The sequence below is a fragment of the Suillus paluster genome (assembly GCF_016628075.1).
Source record: "Suillus paluster strain FC165 chromosome Unknown EDB91scaffold_137, whole genome shotgun sequence".
In the NCBI taxonomy this organism is placed as follows: domain Eukaryota; kingdom Fungi; phylum Basidiomycota; class Agaricomycetes; order Boletales; family Suillaceae; genus Suillus; species Suillus paluster.
The window spans coordinates 38,234-64,897 of NW_024537697.1; the positions used below are offsets into that span (position 1 = coordinate 38,234).

At 47.4% G+C, this 26,664-nt stretch overlaps 12 protein-coding genes across 12 annotated transcripts; 6 read left to right on the forward strand and 6 right to left on the reverse strand.

The window, feature by feature from the left end:
* Positions 1 to 550: 550 nt before the first annotated feature.
* Positions 551 to 1,027, forward strand: EDB91DRAFT_1087572 (uncharacterized protein; the record flags this gene model as incomplete). The annotated part of the gene is made up of 2 exons (XM_041316244.1): positions 551 to 695; positions 807 to 1,027. 2 exons carry the CDS (start codon positions 551 to 553, stop codon positions 1,025 to 1,027), a joined length of 366 nt encoding a protein of 121 aa, XP_041170345.1.
* An 815-nt stretch (positions 1,028 to 1,842) lies between these two features.
* EDB91DRAFT_1087573 (uncharacterized protein) lies at positions 1,843 to 2,630 on the forward strand (the record flags this gene model as incomplete). The annotated part of the gene is made up of 2 exons (XM_041316245.1): positions 1,843 to 1,936; positions 2,203 to 2,630. The coding sequence occupies 2 exons, from the start codon at positions 1,843 to 1,845 to the stop codon at positions 2,628 to 2,630; spliced, it is 522 nt and encodes a 173-aa protein (XP_041170346.1).
* A 626-nt stretch (positions 2,631 to 3,256) lies between these two features.
* On the reverse strand, positions 3,257 to 4,603 carry EDB91DRAFT_1351041 (uncharacterized protein; the record flags this gene model as incomplete). The annotated part of the gene is made up of 5 exons (XM_041326110.1): positions 3,257 to 3,781; positions 3,833 to 4,023; positions 4,077 to 4,133; positions 4,208 to 4,374; positions 4,426 to 4,603. 5 exons carry the CDS (start codon positions 4,601 to 4,603, stop codon positions 3,310 to 3,312), a joined length of 1,065 nt encoding a protein of 354 aa, XP_041170347.1. The 3' UTR covers positions 3,257 to 3,309.
* A 758-nt stretch (positions 4,604 to 5,361) lies between these two features.
* Positions 5,362 to 6,368, reverse strand: EDB91DRAFT_1255372 (uncharacterized protein; the record flags this gene model as incomplete). Its single annotated transcript, XM_041323970.1, has 3 exons — positions 5,362 to 5,769; positions 5,818 to 6,175; positions 6,232 to 6,368. 3 exons carry the CDS (start codon positions 6,366 to 6,368, stop codon positions 5,362 to 5,364), a joined length of 903 nt encoding a protein of 300 aa, XP_041170348.1.
* A 625-nt stretch (positions 6,369 to 6,993) lies between these two features.
* EDB91DRAFT_1239997 (uncharacterized protein) lies at positions 6,994 to 10,320 on the forward strand (the record flags this gene model as incomplete). Its single annotated transcript, XM_041321941.1, has 8 exons — positions 6,994 to 7,228; positions 7,370 to 7,701; positions 7,754 to 7,991; positions 8,087 to 8,333; positions 8,418 to 8,818; positions 8,849 to 9,768; positions 9,793 to 9,889; positions 9,944 to 10,320. The coding sequence occupies 8 exons, from the start codon at positions 6,994 to 6,996 to the stop codon at positions 10,318 to 10,320; spliced, it is 2,847 nt and encodes a 948-aa protein (XP_041170349.1).
* A 1,495-nt stretch (positions 10,321 to 11,815) lies between these two features.
* Positions 11,816 to 13,055, forward strand: EDB91DRAFT_1087576 (uncharacterized protein; the record flags this gene model as incomplete). Its single annotated transcript, XM_041316246.1, has 8 exons — positions 11,816 to 11,833; positions 11,896 to 11,990; positions 12,191 to 12,278; positions 12,314 to 12,380; positions 12,561 to 12,630; positions 12,741 to 12,805; positions 12,865 to 12,881; positions 12,960 to 13,055. The coding sequence occupies 8 exons, from the start codon at positions 11,816 to 11,818 to the stop codon at positions 13,053 to 13,055; spliced, it is 516 nt and encodes a 171-aa protein (XP_041170350.1).
* A 1,184-nt stretch (positions 13,056 to 14,239) lies between these two features.
* Positions 14,240 to 15,217, reverse strand: EDB91DRAFT_1255375 (uncharacterized protein; the record flags this gene model as incomplete). Its single annotated transcript, XM_041323971.1, has 1 exon — positions 14,240 to 15,217. The coding sequence occupies one exon, from the start codon at positions 15,215 to 15,217 to the stop codon at positions 14,240 to 14,242; it is 978 nt and encodes a 325-aa protein (XP_041170351.1).
* Positions 15,218 to 15,432: 215 nt separating this feature from the next.
* EDB91DRAFT_1255376 (uncharacterized protein) lies at positions 15,433 to 18,230 on the reverse strand (the record flags this gene model as incomplete). The annotated part of the gene is made up of 9 exons (XM_041323972.1): positions 15,433 to 15,461; positions 15,510 to 15,945; positions 15,994 to 16,214; positions 16,262 to 16,510; positions 16,570 to 16,742; positions 16,793 to 16,857; positions 16,907 to 17,020; positions 17,075 to 17,208; positions 17,261 to 18,230. 9 exons carry the CDS (start codon positions 18,228 to 18,230, stop codon positions 15,433 to 15,435), a joined length of 2,391 nt encoding a protein of 796 aa, XP_041170352.1.
* A 60-nt stretch (positions 18,231 to 18,290) lies between these two features.
* Positions 18,291 to 19,705, reverse strand: EDB91DRAFT_1269367 (uncharacterized protein; the record flags this gene model as incomplete). Its single annotated transcript, XM_041324550.1, has 4 exons — positions 18,291 to 18,517; positions 18,950 to 19,009; positions 19,065 to 19,131; positions 19,442 to 19,705. 4 exons carry the CDS (start codon positions 19,703 to 19,705, stop codon positions 18,291 to 18,293), a joined length of 618 nt encoding a protein of 205 aa, XP_041170353.1.
* A 1,143-nt stretch (positions 19,706 to 20,848) lies between these two features.
* Positions 20,849 to 21,127, forward strand: EDB91DRAFT_1025053 (uncharacterized protein; the record flags this gene model as incomplete). The annotated part of the gene is made up of 1 exon (XM_041312623.1): positions 20,849 to 21,127. A coding segment is annotated over one exon (279 nt), but the record flags the coding sequence as incomplete, so codon positions are not given.
* Positions 21,128 to 22,503: 1,376 nt separating this feature from the next.
* EDB91DRAFT_1062981 (uncharacterized protein) lies at positions 22,504 to 22,788 on the forward strand (the record flags this gene model as incomplete). Its single annotated transcript, XM_041314579.1, has 1 exon — positions 22,504 to 22,788. The coding sequence occupies one exon, from the start codon at positions 22,504 to 22,506 to the stop codon at positions 22,786 to 22,788; it is 285 nt and encodes a 94-aa protein (XP_041170355.1).
* Positions 22,789 to 23,166: 378 nt separating this feature from the next.
* On the reverse strand, positions 23,167 to 24,792 carry EDB91DRAFT_1087579 (uncharacterized protein; the record flags this gene model as incomplete). Its single annotated transcript, XM_041316247.1, has 6 exons — positions 23,167 to 23,286; positions 23,341 to 23,439; positions 23,497 to 23,751; positions 23,794 to 23,973; positions 24,021 to 24,403; positions 24,504 to 24,792. The coding sequence occupies 6 exons, from the start codon at positions 24,790 to 24,792 to the stop codon at positions 23,167 to 23,169; spliced, it is 1,326 nt and encodes a 441-aa protein (XP_041170356.1).
* Positions 24,793 to 26,664: the final 1,872 nt, after the last annotated feature.

The window sequence follows — 26,664 nt, forward strand, 5'->3', positions numbered from 1 at the left end:
AATAGAAATACAAGTTTTTAGTGCCTTTATGATCCATGGAAATGTCCTGCACATGTAGTGTGTTGCACAGTAGGTATGTGTCAGCACAAGGGCAGGCCTGCCTGGTTTCAATGTGGAGGATTGGCCACCCATATGAGTGGGGACGTGGTATGGGGGCAGCTGGCCCATGATTGCCCAGTAAGGGTTGGCCACCCATATAGGTGGGGGCATGGGACTAGGGTGGCCGACCCATGGTTGCCCAGTAGGGGTCGGCCACCCATATAGGTGGGGGCGTAGGACTAGGGGTGGCCGACCCATGGTTGCCCAGTATAGGTCAGCCACCCATATAGGTGGGGGCGTAGGACTAGGGGTGGCCGACCCATGGTTGCCCAGTATAGGTCAGCCACCCATATAGGTGGGGGCGTAGGACTAGGGGTGGCCGACCCATGGTTGCCCAGTATAGGTCAGCCACCCATATATGTGGGGACGTGGTACAGGGACGGCCACCCTATGGCTGCCTATTATGGGTGGCCAACCCCTACTCACAAACTCTCAGTGAAGAATTGAAATTATGAATGACTACATGGGTGGCCAACACCTACTAGGCAGCCATGGGGGCAGCCATCCATATATCACATACCCACTCATATGGGTGGCTGACCACTACTGGGCAATCATGAGCCAGCTGTCTGTGTACCATGTCCCCACATATATGGGTGGGTGACCACTACTGGGCAATCATGGGGGGCTGTCCCTGTACTAAATCCCCACCTACATGGGTGGCCAATCCTCCACAGTAAAATTAGGCACACACTATCCCATACTAGGCAGCCATGGGGATGGCTGTCCCCCTACCACGTACCCACTCATACAGGTGGTCAACTCCTACTGGGCAATCATGGGGCGGCTGCCCTGGCCCCATGCACCCACCAATATGGGTGGGCAGCCCCTACTGGGAAACCATTGGTCGGCTGCCCTGGCCTACACCCCCACCTCTATGGGTAGCCAACCCCTACTGGGCAGCCATACCAGTATTACTGGTGATTGATATATGTATCACAGTTTGTATAATGGAAGGTTGGCCACCCACAATCAATTGGCCCAGAGGCCCTCACCTTGAAACAAATGAGGTTGGCCACCCCCATGTCTACATGCCTAGGCCCACACAAGCTTACACTGGTAGGAGTGGTGCAGGCCCCTTACTGGAAAAATAAATCAAGGATAGTGCACTGGTATTGATATACACCAGGTACACCAGATGTCATAATGTGGAGTCAGCCGCCCCATCCCCACATGCCCAGGCCCACACAGGCCTGCCCTCGTAGAAGTGGTGCAGGCCCCTTCCTGAAAAAAAATCAAGGATAGTGCACTGGTATTGATATACACCAGGTGAACTAGATTTTATAATTTGGGGCCGGCCACCCCCATGCATATGTGTCCAGGCCCACACAGGCCTGCCCTCGTAGAAGTGGTGCAGGCCCCTTCCTGAAAAAAAAAATCAAGGATAGTGCACTGGTATTGATATACACCAGGGGCACCAGATTTCATAATGTGGGGTCAGCTGCCCCATCCCCACATGCCCAGGCCCACACAGGCCTGCCCTCATAGAAGTGGTGCAGGCCCCTTCCTGAAAAAAAATCAAGGATAGTGCACTGGTATTGACATACACCAGGTGAACCAGATTTCATAATGTGGGGTCGGCCGCCCCATCCCCACATGCCCAGGCCCACACAGGCCTGCCCTCGTAGAAGTGGTGCAGGCCCCTTTCTGAAAAAAAATTAAGGATAGTTCACTGGTATTGCTTTATACAAACCATATCTATGGATCATAAGCTAGTGATTATCAAACAGGCCAGCCACTACCATGTCCACGTACCCCCAGCCGGTGACCGGTACACCCTGTTCTACGATGCTTTGTACATGTCCTATGACATTCTACGTTACTATTGGACTGAAAGGTGTGTGCGTGCGACCAATCGATGACGCGTGTTGATTCTTCGTTGGCCGATCCGTTTGCGCGAGCAGCTTGAACGCGTATGAGCAGGATTCTGATTGGCAAGGAGTCAGATAGAGCGCGGAGGGTCAGGTGAATATTGCGGTGGATCAGTAAAGCAAGCAAGTACCATGTTGGTGCCGATCTGCGTCCTACACTGCCTCATCACCTGCAGCCAGCTGAAGGTGTTTATCATATACTCTTACACCCTTTGAAACAAGACTCCGTCAGCTTGCCCTGCCCACCCATTGGGCTATGAGTTCTTTGCCCATGCCTACAATCATGAAGGGCTCACCACTACTGCCTCTGTCATCAACAAACAGGGCTTTGTAAAGTGCGAAGGCACGTCCATTGAGATGGGAGATCTCTTGGACGACGATGATGAAGACGTCACTTTGTCTGCTATGCGCATGGACCAAGTTGACCGCATGGTGTGGCACACCGCCCTCTCTGTCGCTCATCAGCGGGACAAGATCGAGGAGCGCCGCTTGATGAACAAGAAGAGCAAGAATTACTTCAAGAAGCAGCAGGTTAATATGTTTAGAAAGGGGGTCGGGAACCAAAAGGGGAACACGCTTAGCACTGGTGCCCCTGGAGGGACCAAAGCATCTGGCAGCGCCCAGCTGCCCGTCGAGGATGAGATGAATACTGTGGGGTAAGGATCCACCAAACGAGCCTAACCTTTGCACCTATGATTCCCACATTATCAACTATGTTAACTGGCATCACAGTGATCTGAGTGACACTTAATAAAGCTTAAACTTGTTTGTATGGAGCACCAGCGGTGCACACCAGCCAAACACCTGTACTTACACTACCAACTATTCCCACTGTAAATAGAGCACGTGAATATAACAACCCAATTGGGTAATCCATGCTCGTCGCTCGCTTGCACCACTCCGCACGTTGCTGAAACCTTTGTGCTCGCTGTTGCACACAGTGAGCTCGAGTATTCTATCATTTCAATGTATTTTCTCCAGGCTTTTTCACTGTACCGTGTTTTATGTCATTTAAGATAATATATCTTGCATTGCATCAGTGAAACATTTCGAACTATATAGCACTACGTAGCAAGCAGAAGCACAGTAGCAAAACCCTGCTACAGTAGTAGTCGAGTGCTACAGTAGCTCGGGTAGCACATCATAGCAAATCAAACTAAACCATTTGAAGTTAAAACTACTGAACTCGCATCTCACTTTCCATATATGAGTTTAATGATCAACTGATCAAATCGGTCAAGCATTGAATGCTTAGATCATACAGATTAGCAGAAGATATGATCAAAGTTCAAATGATAAGATCTACTAGTATAACAACAGTGCGACTATGAAAACAGTATTATGCCATGGGGCCACCCCAGCCTGTACCAGGCGCCCCACCCCAACTCAAACTCCCAAATGAATACTGATCACTGACGTGTGGAAACGTTGACGGATTGTCGGTGACGAGCTGTTGCTCGTCAGGTTGTACAGCATCACCACTGGAGTTTGCATTCCAGTGCGGCTGGTATGGGGGCTCAGGAGGTGAGTAGTGTGGTGGGTAATATTGGAACAGCATCATCAGTGGCGACTTCGCAGCAACAGGATCATGCTCATCTTCACAGGGGTACCACGAAGTGCCAGATGACGACGACCATGACGTGACTGGAAGGTGACCATAATCAAAGGTAGACGATGGTAATGAACTCGAGGAGGAGGTGGAGGTGGGTGCAGGGCAAGGGCGCTGGTATAGCTCAGTAGTCATAGCAGCAACATAACTCATTGTATTTTTTGTTGGCGACATTTCTCCTGTGTGTATCCGTAGCTTTCGTCTGTAAAATGTGGGGTCAGTACATTGTGATGAATGCGCCGCGAACACTTACAGGCATTTGTCGTGATGTGCCTGCATGCACGGCATCAATTCATACTCGTCAAGCTCGGGCTTAGCAGCATATTCCATCATCGCTTTGCGGATTCCTTCCGCAACCCCCAAGAATTCTTCCGTTGAGAATTGAAGCACATTCTTTGTCTTCGATAGTCGACCTTCCAAAGCCTGGCGGATGACACATAGAATCTAATAGTTAGCAATATCAGTCCTGGTCGATGAAATCGAACGGGTTTGCTTACCGCAGCGCCCATCAGTGAATACATAGGCCATGAAATGTGTAAGATTAATGCTCTCAACTGCGGATCGAGGAATGGTGAGTTGTGTGAAGGATGTACTTCAAAAGGTTCATGTCATCAGTTAACAGCATCACGCACTGTTTAATATGGTTGCTTCTTTCGTCATCGCTCATTGCGCTATTGTCAGACGGGTATATTTTTAGGCACGATAGGACTTGTTCAGCCTCGTTAACGAGCTTTCCTCTGATGGTTGATAATCCATCGAAAATGAGTTTGTTGATGCTGTCCGTGCACTCGGTGACTACATGAAGAGGTAGGATTAGTGGTCGGTAGCGCTAGTGAAAGAACATACCATGGACAGACGTGTCAGATGCCTGTGAGATACACTCTGCAGTGATGGAACCAAGGTTGCTAGTCTTCTGCCACCCGCTCTCCAGGAGCATATTGAGAATGATGAGTTTACGGGCATGCTTGATGTTTTTTTGATCCGCCTCGCTGTAGTACTTCATGTCGGTGGGTTTGAGTTCCATCTTGGAGCTCCATCTAGCATGTTCCGCCAGTGGGCGCTCATTGCCATCAACACTATAGGTGCTTCCTGACGCCCTTGATGTGCAATGGCTGGTGGTGCGTGACGATGGGATTGAATAAGGGCATAAATGTTCCTGGGATGGGAGTTGCAAGGACCGTTGGCAGGACTGGTGTTCTAGAAGAGTGTCGGTAGCATCTCCGTCTGTCTTAGAATAATAGTTGTGGGTACGGAAATAAGGAATGAGAAATGAGAAGTACTTCTATCATTGCAGCAGCAGATGTGAGGCACTCTAGTGTACTACTGCTTTGATGTTGGAATGGAATTGATTGAAATGGGGGAATAGATCCTGTGCATTCGATAGAATCTGGGACGGCGACCTGCGCCCCAGATGCACTGTGTCCGCACCCACGACCTGAACCGCCCTGGCTACGAGGCATAGTAGAGGTTTAGAGAAGAGCGTAACTAGTAGAGCAATTGAATTACTTGAATCATAATATTATACGACAAGTTTTGATTTAACAAGGCCGCAGTGTGCCACATGAATGATGACCAAACTGTTTCAGCTCACCGTTTCTAGATTCGAGATAGGAGCAACCCCAGAAATTTCACTACAGATCATAATTGTACTGCCTGCCAGGTAGTACTTCACAAGACTACATATATATGTATATACGTATATGCTCTATAAACGGTCAGATCATACTCAGGGAATTGAATGGTAGACCTGATTCAGTCATAAATGAAGTGACTCCTGCAGCATCAAATACCACTGTGACATTCCAACAATTCGGAAACCATATCACTGTGTGAAGCATCATAGGAGTCACAGCTGTCATCAGCCTCGTGGTGACCATGGCCGGGGAACAACCTGCCAAATTCAACCTCCTTCTGTACTTGGTTTCCGGGTCTCCCTTTGCTTCCTATCACTGCCACCCCTGCGTCATACAATTTGTTTTGAAGTGAACCGATTTGCAAATCAGTTTGAGTCATATGGCCCTTGGACTCTTCAAGTTCATCATGCACGATGGCCATTATCAGTGACAGTTCTTCGGCGCGTAGGCGCTGATACTCCATCTTTGTGGTGAAGGTCCAGCGACTGACACAAGAAAGCTCAAGCATGCATTCCATGAAATAGACTGCACTATCAGCAGGGCAATTACAAGTGAACTAAGAATTGTTTGAGCTTTGGACCCCATTCAAGTGAGGGTGACCTACCAATGTGAACAACGTCTTGGATCTCTTGGTGGGAAAGTACCCATTATCCTCAAGTCCATCATCTTCAAGTAAGCTGTATTGGTGTGGGCGCTTGCGAGGACCGTGTTTGGTAGCTGAAGTGGGGCCACCCTCACTGGGCACAGTGGTTGTGAAGGGAGAAGTATGAGCAGTGTGCAGGCTACTGCTCCGGATGGGGCCACTCTTCAGAATGGGGGAGCCACTCATTAGGATGGAGGAGCTGCTACCTGGGACGTGGGAGCTAACCATTGGGATAGGGCTACTCTCTAAGTCGGAGGAGCTACTCCTCAGTATGGGAGAGCTAGTAGGAGCTTCGGATGTAGGGGGTGGTGATACAATTCTGAGAGCATAGTGAATAATAGTTCACCATAAACAAATGTTATTAATTGAACATACCTGGGCTTGTTTGGGGTCACCAGGGAGGTCCTCCTCAAGCTGGAAGAGTCACTCTTCAATATGGGAGAGCTATTTGGTGCCTCAGACGTGGGCGGTGATGAAACACTGGAGCATATGGTCAGTGAATGGCTGGTCATGGAAAATAACATAACTTCAGATAAATAAACAGACCTCAGGTTATTAGAGGTCCTCACTGATGCAAATGAGCTACCAGTGCTGCTTGTGCAAGGCATATTAATGATAAGTCAATTGTGTTACAGCTCAAACTTCAAGTTTGTTGATAACTGAATCAACCAAATAGAAAACAGTTTCCCAGGGTTGTTGGCAAGAATTCGTGCTAAGTCCCACTAATTCTCTTGGACTCAGCTTCGAGGGAGGTAAGCACTAAGCCATCGTGGTTCTTGACAGCTCCTGATCACACTTACTATGCATAACAGCAATGCCAGGGAGGATAGGAGGACAGTTGACTCTTAGGAGGTGGGCCTTGACATTGCATGTCAACTTGATGTCGAAAGGACTGTCAAATTGGGGCAACTTGCACGACCCAGGGATCAAGTTACGACAATGCCAGGAGGACAGTTGACTGTTAGGAGGTGGGCCTATCTATGCATGACATTGCATGTCAACTTGATGCCGAAAGGACAGTCAAATTGGGGCAACTTGGACGACCCAGGGATCATGGATAGATTTATAAGGTCTTTCCTCAACTCTAGGGTGAGTCAGTAGAAGAAATCCCATTGATCATTTGAATCATTTGCCAGCATGTCATCCTCGCCTCCTTTTCATGTTCCCCATTCGACTACTAGTAATAATGGGCACACATTTACTTGCCCCAACTGCGCAGATATATTTTCAAGCATTGACAATGTCATCCATCATCTGTCAACTACTGTTACCTGCGGTCAGCGTGTTGTTCAAGGTCTTACCTTGGACTTCGGGGAACCTAGTCATTTCTCACAGGACTATGATCCTGACACCCTAGAACATGGGCAAGATGGTGCGTATATATCACTTGATCGATGGAGGCTAAATCTTAGTATGCATCTAGTCTATGGAGAGTACAACAAACTCAATCCTTTGGATGATGTGGAAGAAGTCATAATCCCACATGTCGAAAGCGCTACAGATGATGTATCAGCCTATAACCCGCCCCTTTCGTCTGTCCCAAATCCTGAGCAATATCATCCCAGTACCCCTGAGTCAGTGTGCGACACCCCCCTCGCATCTGTTGATCCCTCTGCAGGCCCACATCCCAGCACATTTAGGGAGTACCATCCCAATGTGCCAATTACCCACCCCAGAGGAGAAAATCATCTTCAGAAGATGGACCGCAACGTACATGCTGCTATCCATCACACAGAGAACCTTTACTATCCCTTTGCATCGAAAGCCGAATTTGACCTGGGATACTGGCTTTCAGAGGGGGTGTTGTCACAAAAAGAAGTTGATGTTTTCCTCCACCTTGAGCATGTAAGTTGCCTATCTACATTTCATGTCATCAGTATCTTGATAATAGATGCAGACCAAGAATAATCCGCCCTCTTTCAATACATCTAAGGATCTGCGAGCTCGGATCAAAGCACTACCTGAAGTACCTCGATGGTACCACCAACAAATAAAAGTTGGTTCCTATAAGACGAAAGCACCCTTGGTGCTCTATTGGAGGGATGGTCTCGATGTCGTGAAGCACCTATTCGCCAACCCAGTCTTTGTGCCTTGTATGGATTTCCAGCCGTACCAGGAATTCAAGGGCGCAGACAGTCAGCGAGCTTATGGAGAATTTATGAGTGCTGATATTGCCTTGGAGATACAGGTGGGTGGTATCACCAATGATGGGTACTTAGGCTCACTGTAGTAATCATGGCTTGTCAGGATAAGCTTCCTCCAGGTCATTCATTTGTTGGTGTGATTGGTGCTTCGGACAAAACACCTCTGACCATTGGGACCGGAAACAAGGAGATGCATCCCCTGTTGATCTCGCTCACTAATATCCATGTGGGTGTTCACATGAAGGCGACATCACATGCATTCGCTTTGGTCGCTTACCTGCCAATACCAAAGTTTCTCAATGTCTCAAAGCCCGTACATGCAATTTTATCCGCGTGAGTCTATCATTTCGTGATTTCAATTGTCATGCGTAATTTGAAACTTGCTGCTCGTGATGGCTGCCCTATGTCAGACCCCAGAGGAGATTTGCGTATGATTCATATACATTTGGTCGCCTGGATAGCCGACTACCCTGAACAACTGCTCATTGCATGTACGGCCTCGAAGCGTTCTTCGATTTCTCTTGCTACTGCTGCCCAATTTGGGGATCCTCTTCTGCATCCTCCTCGAACTCGTTCTAACACTCTTGACGCTATTGAAAGGGTGTGCACTATTTCCGATCCCTGCGACATCGCATCCTTCTATAAGACATGTCAAGCCCTTCATCTGAATGGTGTTGTTGAACCGTACTGGAAGGATTGGGGCCATGCATCCCCATCCTTCTTTTTGACGCCAGATGGCCTCCATCAGTGGCACAAATTTTACTTTGACCACCCCATCAACTGGTCTATAAACATCATGGGGGGAGCGGAACTCGATCGTTGACTGTCAGTTCTTCAACCCTGTGTAGGAGTGCATCATTGGGCGAATGGCGTTTCCATGCTGAAGCAGCTCACTGTTCAAGAACATCGAGACCTTGAGAAGCTCCTTCCTGGCGTGATTGTTGGTGCTGTCCCTGATGAAGTTGCATGTGCACTATGTGCTATCACAGAATTTATATTCCAAGCACAGAACCTCTTCCTTTACGATGAAACCTTACATTCTTTATCTGAAGCCCTCCGCAAATTTCACTACTATAAGGACTTCATCCTGACAGCGGGTGGCCACCATGGCAAGAACAGTCTCCTCAATCACTTCCAGATCCCCAAGCTAGAGTTAATGCAGCATGTCGCCCGGAGTACTCGAGCCATGGGTGCTCCATATCAATGGAGCAGTGATATTACTGAGCATTGCCACATCACTCATGTGAAGCGGCCTTACCGCATGTCTAATCGCAGGGATTTCCACGGTCAGTGCTGCCGCTTCCTCGACCAGCAGGAAAAACTGCAATTCTTCCAGCTTTACACAGTTCTAAAGTCACAGCGAGCAAGCTTGATCTATGAAATGTCCAGGGAAGCAAACACGATGGTGCTCCACTATCCCGAAGCAACCTGGATCTCTACTGTTCTGCCTGGTGAGCAGTATGCCGTTGCCAGCAAACCAATCACTTCCCTTTTCACCAACAATTGCACTCATTTTTCTTCCGACGACACTGTCACAATCCTCCTTACTTGCCATCCACATTTCCATCACCTATCTATTGAAGAAGCTTCTCAATGTTTCCACATTCCTGATCTCTGTCCAGTGCTGGGTGATCTGATCTCTGGTAGATCTTACCTCGAGTGCAGTGGAAGGCGAATATGTCGTCCCAACTGTTCTCTCTCCTTTGATTACCTTCACATTTGGCAAAAATTCCACATGCAGCAGCGCTCTACACAAGATAGCTGTATTGTTAGTCCTGCTCACACCATCCAGGCACTAGCACCAAGCTCTTCGATGCCATTTGGAAGGGGAGATACTGTCTTGATTACTCATGAAAGCGGCAAACTACTTTTGCCCGCCACTTCTGAACGTATGTGTATACTTTTCCCTATAACTTCTTCACATCTTAGCCCCAGAATCCTAGGGTATCTCATTGTCCAAGTAAAAGCTATCATCCAGCCTATTACTGAAATGCCCCGCCTGAACCAACCATTTCTCTATGTCAAATTTTTCAACTTCTCTCATTCATCATTCAGCACCATCAATGATATTCGTTTCATTACTCCAGCTCCTGTAACCGACATGTTTTCAGTTCAATGCCGTGTTCAATCGAACCATGATCCCTTGGGAGACATAGTGCCTCTGGACAGTGTGTGTCAGGTCATTGAGCTTATTCCCAAGTGCGGTCGAGAGGTACCACTGTCAATGAATCGTGACAATAGTTTGCAGCTGGCGCGCGAGTTTTATGTGAATAATTTCGCAGACAAAGAGACCTTCCATGCTATTCTCAGTTACCAGTAGTTTCTTCTTGAACCTGTACTACCACTAGTTTCCCTCAATCCCAGTTTCCTGCCTGGCAAAGTTATTGAATGGCGAGCAGTGATCATCATCATGATCACTTCAGTACTATCATCTTATTGTGCTGCAAAGATCATGATAAACTCTTAATCATGATCACTTACTGAAAATTACGGATACATTATAGCATTTCGAAAGTCCCAGAACCAGTACGGAGGTTTTAGTACTACTAGCTGCTACTGGCTTCTACAGTCAATTTAAAAGAAGTGCTGTGCTACAAGCTGCTACAAGTCACTTCACTCAGCAGTGGGTTTCCTGATGTTTTCAGACCTAAGTAAGCTGAGAACAAGTGTACATAGATGTATTAATACTCCACAAGCAAATTAGCTCCTCCACCTCATCCATGGGCCTCCAGCCATTGCTCCCTGGTCGAAAAAACACCATTTATATGTAAGAATATCCATAGATAAAAAGAAATTTAAACCAAAGGGTGCTGGAAGCTGGGAAGGGTGCTCTAAAGAGAACAATGAAGGTAAGAGAAGGATGGAGGGGAATACATGGCCCTAGGCATTGATTAATCATGCATAGAGGTCTTGTAAGCATACCTTGGTGAAGGTAGAGTGTGTGCTGGGTACCAGGCCTGGAAAAATGCGACTTGGCAGGGTTTATCAAAAGGTCATACAGAAAATAGAATTACTACCCACCAACGAGAAGAGGACATAAGCGGTGTCTAGACAGTGTATTATGACTCTATTGGAGTCAAATGGGCCCCTAAACCTGGCGATAAAATAGCTAGATGAGATACAATGATTAAAACAACAGAAAATCCAAAAAAACTAAGTAGAGGCTCACCATGGGGATCAGAGCGCAGTACTGGTGTACAGGACAGTGTAAAACATGTCCTCAAAGCATCATCAGTAGCTGATAGTGTGTATAAGGAGGAGAGCAAGTTAGCAACAAAAATGGTGAAAAAGCGAACCATGAGACTTATCATGTTAAGAGTGTTGCTCAGTGTAGGTACCAAAGGCAGTGAGGTCACAAAATGATACAGGACATCTTATAAAGTCATTGTATCAAGGTAGAAGAGCAGTGATCAAGAATAGGATGAGTGATCAAGACAATATGGGAACATGAACCAGAACCACTCACCTTGCCAATAGGGACACCCTGGGATGTATATCAATCCAAAAAAGAGCAGAACATGTAAAGAACACCTAGAAATATTAGCAGTGTGACTTTCAGGACATACCAGTGAGTTTTGGTCGAGGTAGGATGAAAACAAGTCATTATTGAGAGAATATGTGTGTGTTTACACTGCAACACACATATGGCAACTGTGTAACACACCGTACATATACACCTTAAACCTTCAATTTGACTCTAATTCAACCACATCATATTGGTATGTTTTGGAACTTGCTGTGTTGACATTTCTAGGCGTTCTTCACCTATCCATGTACTTGATGAGGTCAATATATGTACTCTTGGCCTCTGTATCATGTCGCAAAGTGGCAAAGTGAGTGGTTTTGGTACATGTTCCCATATTTTCTCAATAACCCGTCCTATTCATGATCACAGCTCTTCCACCCTGGTATAATGACTTTTTGGGATGCCTATATTTATTTTGTGACCTCACTGCCTTTGGTACTTCTACTGGGCATCACTCTGGCATGGTAAGTTTTATGATTCGCTTTTTGACCATTTTTGTTGCTAACATGTTCTTCACTTCATACACACCATCCAACCTAGTGGTGGTGCTTTGGGGGCATGTTCTACACTGCCTTGTACACCAGTATTGTGCTCTGATCCCAATAGTAAGTCTCTGATCGCTTTTTTGTGCTTTTTATTGTTTTGATGCATGTATACCATCTAGTCATTCGACCACCAGATTTAGCGGTTCATATTACTCTAATAGAACCATAATACCCTCCATGAACACCGCTTTTGTCCTCCTATCACTGGTGAGTAGTTATGTTGACTTCTATATGACCTTCAGCCAATCCCTTGCCTTGGTCGCATTTTTTGCTGTCCTGGTGCTTTCCCTTTACTCTCCCTTCACTCAGGTATGCTTACAAGACCTCTATGCATGATTAATCAATGCCTAGGGCCATATATTCCCCTCCATCCTTCTCTTACCTTCATTGTTCTCTTTAGAGCGCCCTTCCCAGCTTCCAGCACCCTTTGGTTTAAATTTCTTTTTATCTATGGATATTCTTACATATAAATGGTGTTTTTTCGACCAGGGAGCAATGGCTGGAGGCCCATGGATGAGGTGGAGGAGCTAATTTGCTTGTGGAGTATTAATACATCTATGTACACTTGTTCTCAGCTTACTTAGGTCTGAAAATGCGAGATATATTATCTTAAATAACATATAACACAGTACAGTGAAAAAGCCTGGAGAAAATACATTGAAATGATAGAATACTCGAGCTCACTGTGTGCAACAGCGAGCACAAAGGTTTCAGCAACGTGCGGAGTGGTGCGAGTGAGCGACGAGCATGGATTACCCAATTGGGTTGTTATATTCACGTGCTCTATTTACAGTGGGAATAGTTGGTAGTGTAAGTACAGGTGTTTGGCTGGTGTGCACCGCTGGTGCTCCATACAAACAAGTTTAAGCTTTATTAAGTGTCACTCAGATCACTGTGACGCCAGTTAACATAGTTGATAATGTGGGAATCATAGGTGGACGTATGGTAACTTTCGCACATGGTATTTCCTATATTTTACCCTAAGCAGTTTCATAACCACATATCTACTACACAAAAAACCTGTGACACCGGGTCTCGGGGAAAGTAATGACCGTTCAAGGTTGAGTTGAACTCATTACATGGCGAGACTTCTATACGGACTCATAAATGCCGGTCAATGTCCTCAAATTTCAGCATACCCACTTGCCAATGGTACATCTAACTCTCACAGCCGTATGCAACAAGGATGGCACATCGTTCGAAATGATTATGGTGCAAATCGTGCATAACTCTCATCAAAGAACCTCGAAATTACTCAGGTAAGTAGTATTGGTCAAAAATCGTGAAGGCAGTAGGAAAACAGTCACTAGAGTCCAAGCTTTTCAAACCAAGATGTGAGTGACGATATTGTGATGATTGACCATGCTCAAACAAGATGACCAGCCTGTCCATGAATGGATGATAGACTGTAGTCCATGAGACAATTGATCCGTGACACCCTTGGCAGCACTATCCTCCTGTTCTCACAGTCTGTCAGACCCGGTTTTCTTGTAGGGCGAAACTGGTCTCTGAGACCACCCTCTCCAGAGGGTCTCCCACTCTATTCCTGCAGAGGTTTCAGAGTATCCTCTTGGACCTCGCCAGTGAAGACCTCCATCCTGGTTGGAGGGTTGTCTTACATTATGATCGAGGCTGTGTGAAGTTCGCGAGGCCTCCAGCTTGTTATTGTTAATCAAGAGGAACTTCGTCGAGGGTATCTGACATCCCTTATATTATTTGATCCCTTGGTGCCTATGTTATTTTTGTCGCATATGTTCGAGTCAGTGTGTTTGTCTTGTACTTATATTATTTCAAATATCTTGTACTTTTCTTATGTTTTAATCAACATGTTGCAATGTTCTGATTAAGGGAAACATATCAGATTCGGGCAAGCTTCTCAATGATCTTGCTCCGAAGGAGAAAACAGCAGGCTATGGAGGAGCCGCTATACTGATATTGACAAAAATGAGTTACAAAGTGTAGTAGATACCAAAGTAGGTGGGGTATAACACGGGTGCGAGACGTCAATGAGACAACAACAAGGTAAGCAGACAACGAATGCAGACATGAGCAACACATGATGCAAAAAGAGTAGATCAACTGAAAACGGCCAAAAATGCTTGAGCAGAAGGAGGGCATTAAGTAGCGGGGGGAGGCCTCAGGGGATTGGGCAGATCGCGATTGAATGCTCATGGCATAGCATCGCGACCATAGTCAAAATGAGCACCTTCATCCCATCTCGAATCCTGGAATCTCCTGCTGGGGCCTTGGGGGAATCCACCCTCGCGGTAATTCCCTCCACCAACTGGACGACTATGATAGGGACTTAGTGATTGCCCACGCTCATTGAGGTCATCACGTTGGGGCCTGTATCCACCTTCACGAGCATAGCCTGAGTCAACCCCAGGACTGTATTGGGTTGGGTAGGCACGTTCGCGCTCACCAGGACCATAGTTATCATGAAAATCGGATGCAGGTGAGCTGTCGCAAGTATTCAAGTCACTTTCTGTACGAATATCACCAGATCCATAGGGATCTTGAGGTGGACCATAGCGGGAATTGCGAGAATTGCGGTGGTAGAATGCATCGCGGGGGTGAAGAGTGCTATGGTCGAGGCCACGCGCAGGTTCTTGCGAGTACCCAGAGTACCCTCGGGTGTAAGGATAACGAGGATCAGCATCCCAAGCATCATGAAGGCCATCACGAGGGTCACGTATGACCTCATGATAGTTGTGTGCAGGGTTGCAAACAGCACTTCGAGTGTCTTCATGACGGAGAGGGTTGCGGAGAGGGTCACAACCATCCCAAGGCTCGTGGAGAGGCTCGCGGGGAGGCTCGCGGGGAGGCTCGCAGAGAGGGTCATGATCATCCCGAGGGTCGTGGAGAGGGTCGCATGGAGGGTCATGACCATCTCGAGGATTGTCACAAGGGGCATCATGTGGACGCTCGTCCTGAGTTTCACGAGGAGTGCGGGGACGAGCGGTGTTGGAGTCACGAAGAGGCTGCTGGTTGGGAATAGCAGGGGCCACTACATTCAATGGGGCGGTTGGGGGTAGTTCTTCCTCCATACCTCCTACTACTTCATCCTTCACCAGCTGTGTAGACTTTACCTCCGAAAGATCAGATTGGATATTGGCTGAACCAGTAGCCTCGGGGATGGCGCCCATTGTGGTAGCAGAATCAGCCTTAATGCTCTCATCAACGTCAGACTCGGAGTCCTGATGTTCCGTACACCATACGAAGGCCACGATTCATCACCACCCGAGAGTCCTTGGTGACTGGGCGTGGTTTAACACATTCTAGCGCATGTAAATTCAATCACATGGAATCAATGAAATTAAAAATAAAACATACCCTTTTTGGACTCGTCAGAAGGTCCGTCTCAGAGGCACATTGCTTTACCGGCTTTACCTATCGAACTTTAAGCAAACAGTAAGACAGGATGCACATGATACTCACTATGTTCTGGCGATGACGGACCATTGGTTGATGATCCCACTGTTAATGGGGATAGTGGACCACCTTTCACAGGGAAAGTATTCGAGGTTGGCAAGGGAGGCGGTGCCTTGGATTGCACATTATTCTTACCCCACCCACCTTTCTTCCCCACTTTTGGAGCATTAGTCTTTTCAGTAGACGGGGCAATCTTCTTTAACGCACGCGATGTATTCGCGGACTTGAGCTTCCTCTTCTTTCCATGTCCTGGTTTGTTGTACTCAGGGTCGGACTCATCCACGGGGTCCTCTTCAGTGGACGTAACTTTGATTACCTCACTCTGAGTTGCAGGTGGCTTGGGAACCACTCTGAAAGGACGCGATGGTGGTAGTGGAGGTTGGACGACTTTGAAAGGTCGTGAGGGTGGGGGTACAACTTCGACTCGCATATTAGGGTTAGGCTTTCAGACAATTGTTTGAGGTAGGGGCTTGGGTGCAGAAGTTCCAACTGCGTCGTCATTGTCCACACCTTCATCATTGGAGGGTGGTGGAGGGGACTCGGGTGCTTTACCCTTTTTGACCTTCGTAGTTGCTGTGCTAGGCTTGAGGCGAGGAAGACCGTTGTGATCAGTGTGACCATCAAGGAACAACCGTCGTGCACCATGATGGGGCCATTCAGGTGGAGGTGCTTCGCCCTCGATTACAGCCTTCTCAGAAGTGGTCACAGCCGCTATATATCACGTAAGTATAACATTGTTACTATAATATGATACGTACGTCGATCCTCCTTGGGAAATTGGGTGATGCACATAGTGCCTGCCTTCAAAGAATCAACAAGCACGGCGATCTCCTTCTGCATTAGTGCCCCAATGCCTTTGTTTAATGCATGTTTACTGTGAGCTTCGCCAGGCAATATGCATTTGTGCACAGGATATCCTTCGATCCTGAGATTGACTTCCACGAGCGCAGCCAGCATGAGCTTCCAAGGGAAAATCTTTCCGCTGTTTATTGTGCAGTGAAATTTGGCTGGTGCGATGCAGGGCATGTCAGTCTAAATGAGGATGAGTGGCAATCATTGCACGTACCAGCTTGCTTAGTGATTTCTTGCTTCACAAATTTCAACCCATCCTCCCATCGTCCCTCCATGACATCAGAAGCCTGGTCTACATCGTTGGCAAGGCTTGGTGTCGGTTTTTCGTGGCTATCGTCCTCGGTTTCTGGAAAAGCTTCTTCGACTGCAGATAGTGATGTGGTGTTACTGGTTGGGGCCATGTAAGTGTTATGTAGCATGAGCATAAATGTACTTACTACACGTGGGCTTTTAGATGACTGATGATCGCGTCATCACTGGCACAGCATTGCATTTCCCAGAACTGCGAGTTGCTGAGTACATGTTGAAATTTGAAATAAAAATGAGCTTACCCCAGCAGCGCCAGGTGTGCTGTAAGAATGACCAAGTGAACCATCTTCATTAACCACTTTACCACATAGTACAACAGCTGCTTCAAACCCGAATCTAGCGGAGCAGGACTGAAGCTATAACAACAAATGTCAGATAATGTTGACACTTCGGTAATATTTTTGGAACACCTGTCCACGCTGGGCTATGGTTTGGGGAGATGCACCCAGGAGAGATACTTCCTCGTGCTTTGATAGGATGTCTTGATAGGCATCTGGAAAGGTGTCCTTGAATTTCTCGTAGCATCGCATTCGCAAGGTTGCACCTGTGAAGGATGTGAGCGTGTGGTATCATGCTGTAGTTTCATATGAACTTACTAGGTGTCCCACTGCCTTCCGGTACCTCTTTTCCAATGCGGCCGAGCTCCTCCTGTATGTGGTCCTTGAAGTAATTCGCATAAAGATTCCAGTAATTGGTGCCACTCACACTGCATCCTCGAGACTTCAGGTATAAGTTAATTAATTGATTCATGGGGAGGGTGGTGGACACTGAGAGCTCAAGAAAGTAACGCTCAATGTCCACAAACCCAGTATCGAGTGCTGCATTCATATCTGCTGACCTGCGGCCAGTTACCACTTGATCCTCTTGGTGCGTTATTGGCTTGCTCTCTTCAGGGAACTGAACGCGGTGGGTGGCAGCTGGAGGATAGTACCCTGTGTCCAACTTCAGACTGGGGTCTCTTTGGGGTCCATTATCAGTGGACGCAGAGGTGGCAGAGGTATTACTGCCACCATCTTTGAGTGGTGTTGGCAGGATGATATTCGTGGCTGGGATAGGACGAGCATCATCTTGAGATGGTAAAGATGGCACAGAATGCAGGGTGAATGATGAGTTCTGCATAAATCCCAAAGAAGGTTGACCTGCTGGATCTAGCGAACATCCGCGAGACATGCCAGACTGAGCAGATGAACTGGCAGGAAAATGAAAAGGCGTGTGGGAAAGCAGAGATGCAAGGCAGGTTGCATTCTGCGCGTTGATAGGTTGAGACCCTTGCACATTAGTCACAGACGGTGCAGGCCACAGCGACTTTTCGCCCACTCCAACCATACCTAGAGCTTGATCTCCGAGTAATCCAGTCGCCATGAAAGGATGAGGCTGCATCATGCCGAAATCATCAGATGGGTTTTGCTCCATCCAAGGAGGCTGCTGGTCCATAGGGCCGTAAAACAAATCCTGTAGTGGTGCAGGAGCTGGTGGAGGAAAGGGTGAGGCATGGCGACTGTTAACCATATTCAATGTAAGCGATGACGTCTCGCTTGTTGAAGTTGAAGCACCGTCCTGCGCCATGTGGTGGAATGGACCTATAGGAAGCTGAGCCTCAGTGGAGGGATTTTGATAGGCCTGGCATCAGGCAGAGGTGTCCTTGACAATACCAATGTCCCACTCTGTGTCTTTGAGTCTGGTCCTCAGCCGTGAGGGCGTCAATTCAGCAGGCGGTAATTTGTATCGACAACCTCCGCCAAACTGTTCCACGATATAGTCGAAGGACACAGGAGATGAGTCCATGTAGCTCGGACTAGGAGATGGCCGTTGGTCAACAGCAGAAGGATTTTCTGTTATTTTCTGTGTCATGTCTGTAGTTAAGATGTCAATGATAGAACAATATTGGGTACATGGGCGTGCATACCTATATACAACAGCGATGGCGAGAGTGCATTGTGAGCGTAGGCATCATATCAAGTAGTAACATGGGAGGGTGTTGCTTACCAGATCAGGGGTATGTTCGACGAGGGTAACATCGAGGTGGTTTGTCTGTTGGTTGGATTGTAAAAAATACTAAGTAAAATTGAGGGGAATACTGAAGGTGAAAAAAAATGTACCCCAAGGCTCATACTTAAGAGGCATACCCACAGTGTTGCTTTGTGGAAGGACCCCATCGGTTCATTAAGACTAAAAAGAGATAGATGAGCATTGATACAGAGGCTACATATGAGATACAAAATGATTTTACGAAGGTCAGGAATGATAGTTGACGAGGGTTTGGAGGGTCAGAGAGATACGCTCACAATCATCGCTGTGGCTCTTGCGAGGCTTCAGAGAGGGTTCCATACAGATGACTAATGGTACTGACAAGGACGCAATCAGATTGAAAATAAATCTAGTACTGAGTTTGAAATGCACTGATGGAAGACATATATTTCATGTCCGAGTCATGCCCATTCAGCGTGCCGCCAACAGACACTGCGGCCTGAAACAATGGTAAGATGTCAGTGAAACTTTGTATGGTGGTAACGAAACTTACTGACAAACAGCCGATATCCCACTGAATAACGAGACCTAGACCTCATCTCGTTTGCCATAGATACTCATGGTATTAGTGTCTAATTCAACTTCATAATGAGCATGTGAAGGGTCGATAGTTTCTCAAAAATTTGTACAATATTCCTCCTCCAGCTTGGTATTAACAACTGTGCTGAAATGTGGGGTCTTTGTGTACAGCTGTGTCCTTCCTTACCGAGAGCCGCACTGTAACTTTTACAAGCCATATCATATCTTACCACTATAACTTCATTCAAGCCTTGCCACCCAAACTCTTTGCACAACAAAGTGTGGTCCTCCAGGGATTCAGGACAGTTGGTGAGGGCATTGACAAGGGCCATAAAAGCAGTCCGCGCCCCCCATATACCGTCTTCATCAGGTAAGGAGACATTGTTGGTTGCAGGGTTGTTGCTCTGGCCATCTGATATGTGGAGAGTAGCAACCAGAGACTCAAAGCGGAACAATTCATCGTAGGCAATGCAGTATTCTGACAATGCTGCCATGATGGCCTTATGACCCTGGTTAAGCGAGAGTACACAAATCGCGGCAAGAAGTTCTGCAGCAAGTGTTCATGTCTTCAGAGAGGCGCCGTAAAGGGAATATGCTATATGGGTAATGATTGTAGGTGACAACAATACACTGTCAAATCTGGCCTGTAAAACAGATGAGGTATAAAACCTAGTAGATCGACGATCACATTTACCTGGGTGTTGAGGAGTACCCTGAGGCACTTGATGATCTCCAGTAGTACTGAAGTTGGCCAAGGGGTGCCAGAATTCGCCATCAAGGCATCGAGAGTAACTGAAGAGGATGAGATCCTCGAAGCTAGTAAGGTACACGATATGATGAGCCATTACACTGAAAATTAACATATCACCCTCACCACCTTTCTCGATGACATACTCAATGCTACCTCCTCTAGGCATGCGTGCAAATGAGAGACACAACGACAACTGCCATGCAATGAAACCAGACTGTAGTGCAGGCCGACATTAACATTCGGGACCTGGTTTCAGTTGCGCTCTCCTCTCTAGCTGTATGTGCTCCCGTATTTCCAAGTCTTCAAGCTTGAAGTGGAGGGCATTAGAGGTGTGTCCATTGCAAAAGTATTTCTCAGTCTCACAACCATGAAATTGACATGGTCCAGCTAGCTTACCTTAGCGAGTCTCCCTGGTGTCCTGGACTTAGTCCAGGACAGCCTAACTTCTATTGATTTCCCTTTTGGTTACACGCACCACCAAAATTTCATGAATCTGACCAGAGTTACTTTCATCAATGGCAGCTGGGCCTTCTGCAGTCGAAGGCCACACGTGAGTCTTATCTGCTGATGGTTGCAATCCTCCTCTACCACTCATCTATACCTCAGCAATCATGAATTTCGCTAAACTAGACTCTCTTCTCCAATGCATTGCAGCACAAAATGGCTTGCCAGTGGAGACGGTGTTGGAAAGGTGGCTGGAGAAGCGGCAAGTGAGCGACCCCGACAGATGGAGAAGCCTTGACAACATACCATGTATTGTTGGTGGGCTATCAGCGCTGCTTGGTGAGTTCGATGTTGACATCTTCTAGAACTCTTGCTAAGAATGATGCAGGGAAGCTTGAAGGACTGAGGGGCAATGTTTCCGTGGAAGCTCCTACCAAGAGAGCTAGCCCATCATGGCTATGTCCTCCAGCACTATCCCAAAAATGTCCTGATGCCTGGTGAGAAACGCCCCACTCTCGTAAAGAGCAAGGGGATACACGACCTCTCACTTCGTGAGCGCCGAGTCTTTGTGGATGCCCTCAAGAACAACCTGCTCACCATCAAAACCATCACCAAACAAAGTGCCCTCGCGAATCTCATGGCCTCCCACAGCCCTGTCATCATCGGGGAAGCGCCTGCACCTCATTCCAACCACACTCGTGGGCGGCGTTGGTATGCTGATGGTCAATCTGATTGACAGGGTCTTCCTCGCCTCAACTTCAACTCTCCTATGCCATCTCCTGCACCATCTCCTACTCCTGTGCCACCGTCTTGTGGACAAAATATTACATCATCTCCTGCACAGTGTCTTACTCCTGGGCCGCTGTCTGCACGAGCTCCTATGGTGGCTCATGCAATGCATCGTCGGGAGAGACTCAAAGTATTTGTCGATGTCCCACCTCCCCCACCCTCCTGGAGGTCAGATTTCAATCTAGAACGAAACCTGTCACCGGTAGGTAGACCCGACACCAATGGGCTCATTCCACAGATATCCTGCATAGGACAAGGTTCCCAATGTCCTGATGGGGCCGCCTATGGGAAAGACAAAGATGAGGTGGAGGTAGACGAGCTTCTTGCATCCTTTTGAAGTAAAGTGGGGTTCAGAGAAGTTGCACTCAGAGTTGTGTAGTAGTGGGATCTGCCTTTTTCCATTGCCCGCCTGTTTAATTGTCCATACATACTTCGCTCTTTCTGTGTCTGTCCCACATACTCTGTGTAGACAACTACACGAGCACTTGTAATTCGCCATAATTTGAGAGTCAGAGGGGCTGAGGAACGAAAAAATGTTTGACGTAATTACATACTCGAATGTAACTGTCTCATGCGGAGACTTTCTTGAGGGAAACATGAAGGATACCGCGTGTTGGAGCAGACCCATCCACTATCGGCCTATCGGAACATATTAACAGTGAAACTTTATCATAACAAAAAGGTAGAGATTAATCAGTAGTTCAGACACTGATCACTCTAACACTTACAGGTTTGCGAAATCCACACCAGACAATGGAAGCTCGCAGGTAGAGCACAGGATCACAGTCCCATCATATACACAGCGGGGCAGTGAACAGGAGAGGTATACTTGTGAAACAGTATACCTCTGCATCAATGTCAAGCTTAAGAGGGTTGCAAGGAGGCTCTCACAAGGTTGGCGAGGGTTCATGTTCAGATGACAATCATGAGCCAATGAGATTGAAAATACGAATAGTACTTGGTTTAAAAGACATATGTACAGGCATTGACCGCCCACCTCATTGTCTGGACTAGCCTCATCGACGCTAGCAACATGCCCCATCATGCTCATATGAATATTTTAACAAGAACTTCATCGTGGATGGCCATATTACATTTCAACAAGTAACTAGACAGTTACAGCGGTGAGATGTTCACATCAACTTCGGTTGACTTTGACTATTTGTCCAATAAACCTAACCATGGGCCACCGAGCCAAGTACTTCCCATTAGAAGAAAAAATGGCAGCTGCTCGTTGACATACGGAATCATATTTGCAGTCAAAATGGTAAGCATCATTCAGTGATTTGTTATTGCAACGTTATTGATATGTTTTTCAGAGGCAAAATCGTTTGGCAAGCACAGAATGCTCGTGCTTACACTAAACATCATGGTCAATGTGGACCTCATACAACATTGAAGGACCTGCACAACCCTCTACCGTCTTCTATATTGCAGTTTGCCAATCTTCCTCTTCCCAATTCCTATCTCTTTCACCAATTGCTCAATGGTTCTGACTTGATCAATGTTTTGGATCTCTCTCAGTGGGACAAAGCCCCACCTTACAATTCTCTACCTCCATCCGACTCACCGGAAGAGCAGCGTTTCACCTAGAATCTCTTTGACATGATGCACAGACACAATTTGCATATGGAAAGGGAATCTCGGGCCCATCGCACAGCTATGTATGATGCAGGAGAAATATCTGAAGTTTTGAAGGAGCTTCGAGATGCACAGAAGGGGTTGCTTGAAGGCTGGGATGAACTGAATGCTCGTGTCGCTGACCAACGGCAGGTATGTGCAAGACACAAGCTTATGGCTGAGTGCTACTGCCAGGGGGTAGCGCGGAGGATCTTAAGTTATCAGGAGGAGGTTGATTTGCTAGTTACTGGGCAGAGTCTATACTGTCATAGTCCATAATATCATTGTACTACTCTACTTCAAATCATACCTGTAAACTGGTAACACAAGAACCATAGTCCAAAGATAGCGTCACAGATTGACCATGTCCTGCTCAAGTACTCCCATAATATGTTTACTGCGTACAACAGCAAAAATCGTTGCTAAAACCCATACACCACAGTCAAAATCATTATTCTGGACGCATTGGACCTAAAATAACACAAAGTGATCAGAAAAGTTGTGATAATGGAGTGTGAAACTCACGTTCAACGGTCGAGCAACCCACCCTTCAAGGTCAATATTAACACGATGTTGGTGTTGGCATGCGATAGCAAGGAACCAAGCAATTAGTCTCATGATATCCTTTCAGATCCAGATCTGATCAGTCAAACGCAAAGGTATGATTTAAATTGAACCTACTTTAACATCATTTTGCCAAGGCTGCCTATTACCCAGGCTATCAAAAAGATGAAGTTCTTTGTTGGATAGGCGGATGACACATAGCACCCAGTGCCCAATGCCCAACGGACGATGAATGGGAAGCACCCAGATATCTTTTTCCCAATAACGAACCCATGATGAATTGTGCCAGATGACATTGTCTGGCGCATTGTAACGAATGTGGGGAAGATCGTGGGTTGAGAGGATTGCACATTGTGCGCCCGATGTCTTGAGCTGAGAGTGCCAGAGAAGTATAGCACAGCTGTTGATACATACATCATTCAGGCATGCTGTGGGAGAACTAAGGAAGCCGATATCCCTAGGGTCAAATATCTGACGAGGGATACCATCGTGCGAGCTAGGGCGTACTCGGGCGACAATTTTACCAGGTATGAGAATGCCGGGTTCACGCATTGGAATGCACAATGGAACATTAAAGTCATCCACAAGAAGATTCTAGTATATTCTAATCAGTGCATTCCTGACAGTAAATGTCAATGTACCTCAGGAAGATCCCAACAAATAACAGCATTAGCTTCACGTCCGTAATCTGTTGAGTCATCATCGTCATCCAACTCCAGTATGCCCACCTGACCCTCCAGAACATCAGCAAGTGCTGCTTGTTCGGAATCAATGGGCGGGGAATGGTCAGGATCAGTGAGGGGAAATTCATCCCCACCCTCAGGATCTGGCGCCACAAGTGTACCACTGTTGATGGAAAGAAGTGTTGTGCTGCGCGAGGCTCCAGAGAGGGTAGTAGCAACATCCAGTGCTTTGTTGACTTGGCTGACGAAGCATGCCGGAGAAGCCAAAGAGTTGGACCATCGAGATTGAAGTCGGACGAAATTAGCATGCTGTTGCTGTAATGGAACAGCAAACGCTTCACCTAAAGTTAGATTACACATTAACAGAAGGTCGTTAGATGAATTGAATTAACTCCCTTTCTGGCAGGTGAAGAGTGAGTTCAAGTGCTGCCAGTTCATCACCGAAGAAATGACAAAGATTATCAGCCTCAATGCTGAGGCGGATCTGCTCTTCTTCGCACTGATCTCGCTTTAAGAGTGCACGTATACCGTCCCTGATGTGTGAGTCCTCCAACCATCGGGGAACTTCTCCTACCGACGGTGTAATCCATACATCTTCCATTAATCTTGGGTCGTTACATAGTTTTGTAAGTTTGGTTGGAAGAGGGGCGGGCAGTGGAATCCCCCAACTCGGGTCATACAGGGAATCTAACCGTTCACAGTAGGAGTTGAATTTTCGAATGGCAGTCATGAGGGCAGGTTGGCGCTTTGCTATCACTTTGCGTGTATGCTGATGGAGCTTAGCGCCTGCGGGTAATTAACAAAGGATACCGTCTTTGCGAGTTGCTGTAGATGCTATCTGAGAAGAGAAGAGTATCATTGCTACTCTTAAGACATTATGGCTAGACTACTATGATGTGAACTACCTGAGCAACTTGGGCGAAAGCGCACAGTGCTTTCCGATCCCGATCCGCGTATCCTGTGATAGAAAAGGTGAGCTGCGAAGCCCAGAACAGAAGGAGTTCGACGACGCATGGAGCAAAACTTGGGACCCAGGATAGTAGGAGGAGAACGAGTACTCATGTTGAGTGTTTAACGTACTTGCGGCATTGTGTACCGAAGGAACTCGTCTTGAAGGGCTGGTGTGGCCTGTAGGTATGGTGCCAAGATTTGAGCATGTTTGCGGAGGTATAGCTGGAAGGCCTCACTGGCCCAGCGGCCCATGGTCTTTACCACGTTGAATGGAATGTTCCACAGTAAGTATTCTAGCGTGACGCCAATCCTTATGCCGTGGCCTTGCAATGGGTCTAGCCCCGCGTCCTTGGTGGCCTTGGCAAGCCTTGAGATGAATTTGGATTTGGTGAGGGGCTGGTGTGTGTTACCGTATTTGTAGGCGAAGAGAGCGCCGTTGATGGGAGGATCATTAACGCAGAAGTGATTGGCTAGCGCCGCCTCTGGGTCTGTTGGGCCATTCTGCTTGCCCCAAAAGAGATCTTCACTGGCTGGTGCAGACTTTGTGCGTGGTAGGTGGAAAACCATCATTTGCAGTCCATTGCAATCTGTGTCCCGGCAAATGTCCCAGCGTTTCACGTGGGCTGAAGGGTCGAAGGTTGTGAGGTTGGGAACTGTGAATTCCCCAACCCTCGCAATGGAATAAAAGGCCATGGTGAGGCAGCTACCGACTGCGGCATCAAGGGGGACCTCTTGATTGAGTTTCAGCAGGATGTGAGAAATGAAATCGACTGTGTAAGGTTGCCGCTTTTTCCGTTTTGACGCGGCGGGGGTAAGGTTGATGGCTGCTTTCACCAGGGCGTCAATCTGGTCATCCTTCAGCACGCATGTGACACCATGCAAGGTATGCCATACCTGGATCCCATGGATATAGTTTGAAATGGTTTTCCTGAGTAGATCCCTGCTAGGCTCAATATGAAAGCCAAGATGAGCTTGGACGATGCGGGTGCTTGCAGCTCCTCCCCGATTGACTTAGAGTCGCAATAGACATGGTACGCCAGGATGCCACTGCCATAGGCTTCTCGGGTGCTGTGTGCCCACGCGTGGATCATCACATCTTGAATGCGCTGTGCATCCGCATGGGGAAGTGATGTTGATGATGAGCGAGAGTTCAGTGGGAGCCATAGCCGGAGGTGGTCCTTCGTGGGGCAGTGAGGACATAGGGGAGAGGCTCGAGGTGTCAGATTAGCAGGATAGGCCGTGGTAAGCTTGCGTTGCTTGGAGGAGGTCCTCTCCTTGTCGGCGAAGCTCGTCATTGAGTCTAGTGCAGTGGTCGAGTGCGTGATGGCCTTTGTTGTTGGAAGAAGCCATTTTTGCGAGCGGGAGACCAGTGCTGCCTTCTGAAGTGAGCATGGGAGCATCATAATCAATGACGAAACACTTGAGAGGTTGGGGAATTGGGATGGGGGGCAGAAGTAGGCTGGTTGGGGGGTAGATCCCGCAGGAAGGGTCATCTGCTGGGTTGTGGGCACTGGGAACATAGCGAGTGAGGATGGAACATTTGGCGTCCTCAACGAGAGTGTGAATCCGTTTGAAGACGGCATTGGTAGCTTTGTTGCGGCTCCTGCCTTTCCACCATCCTTCAACGACACCACGGTTGTCTCCGTAAACC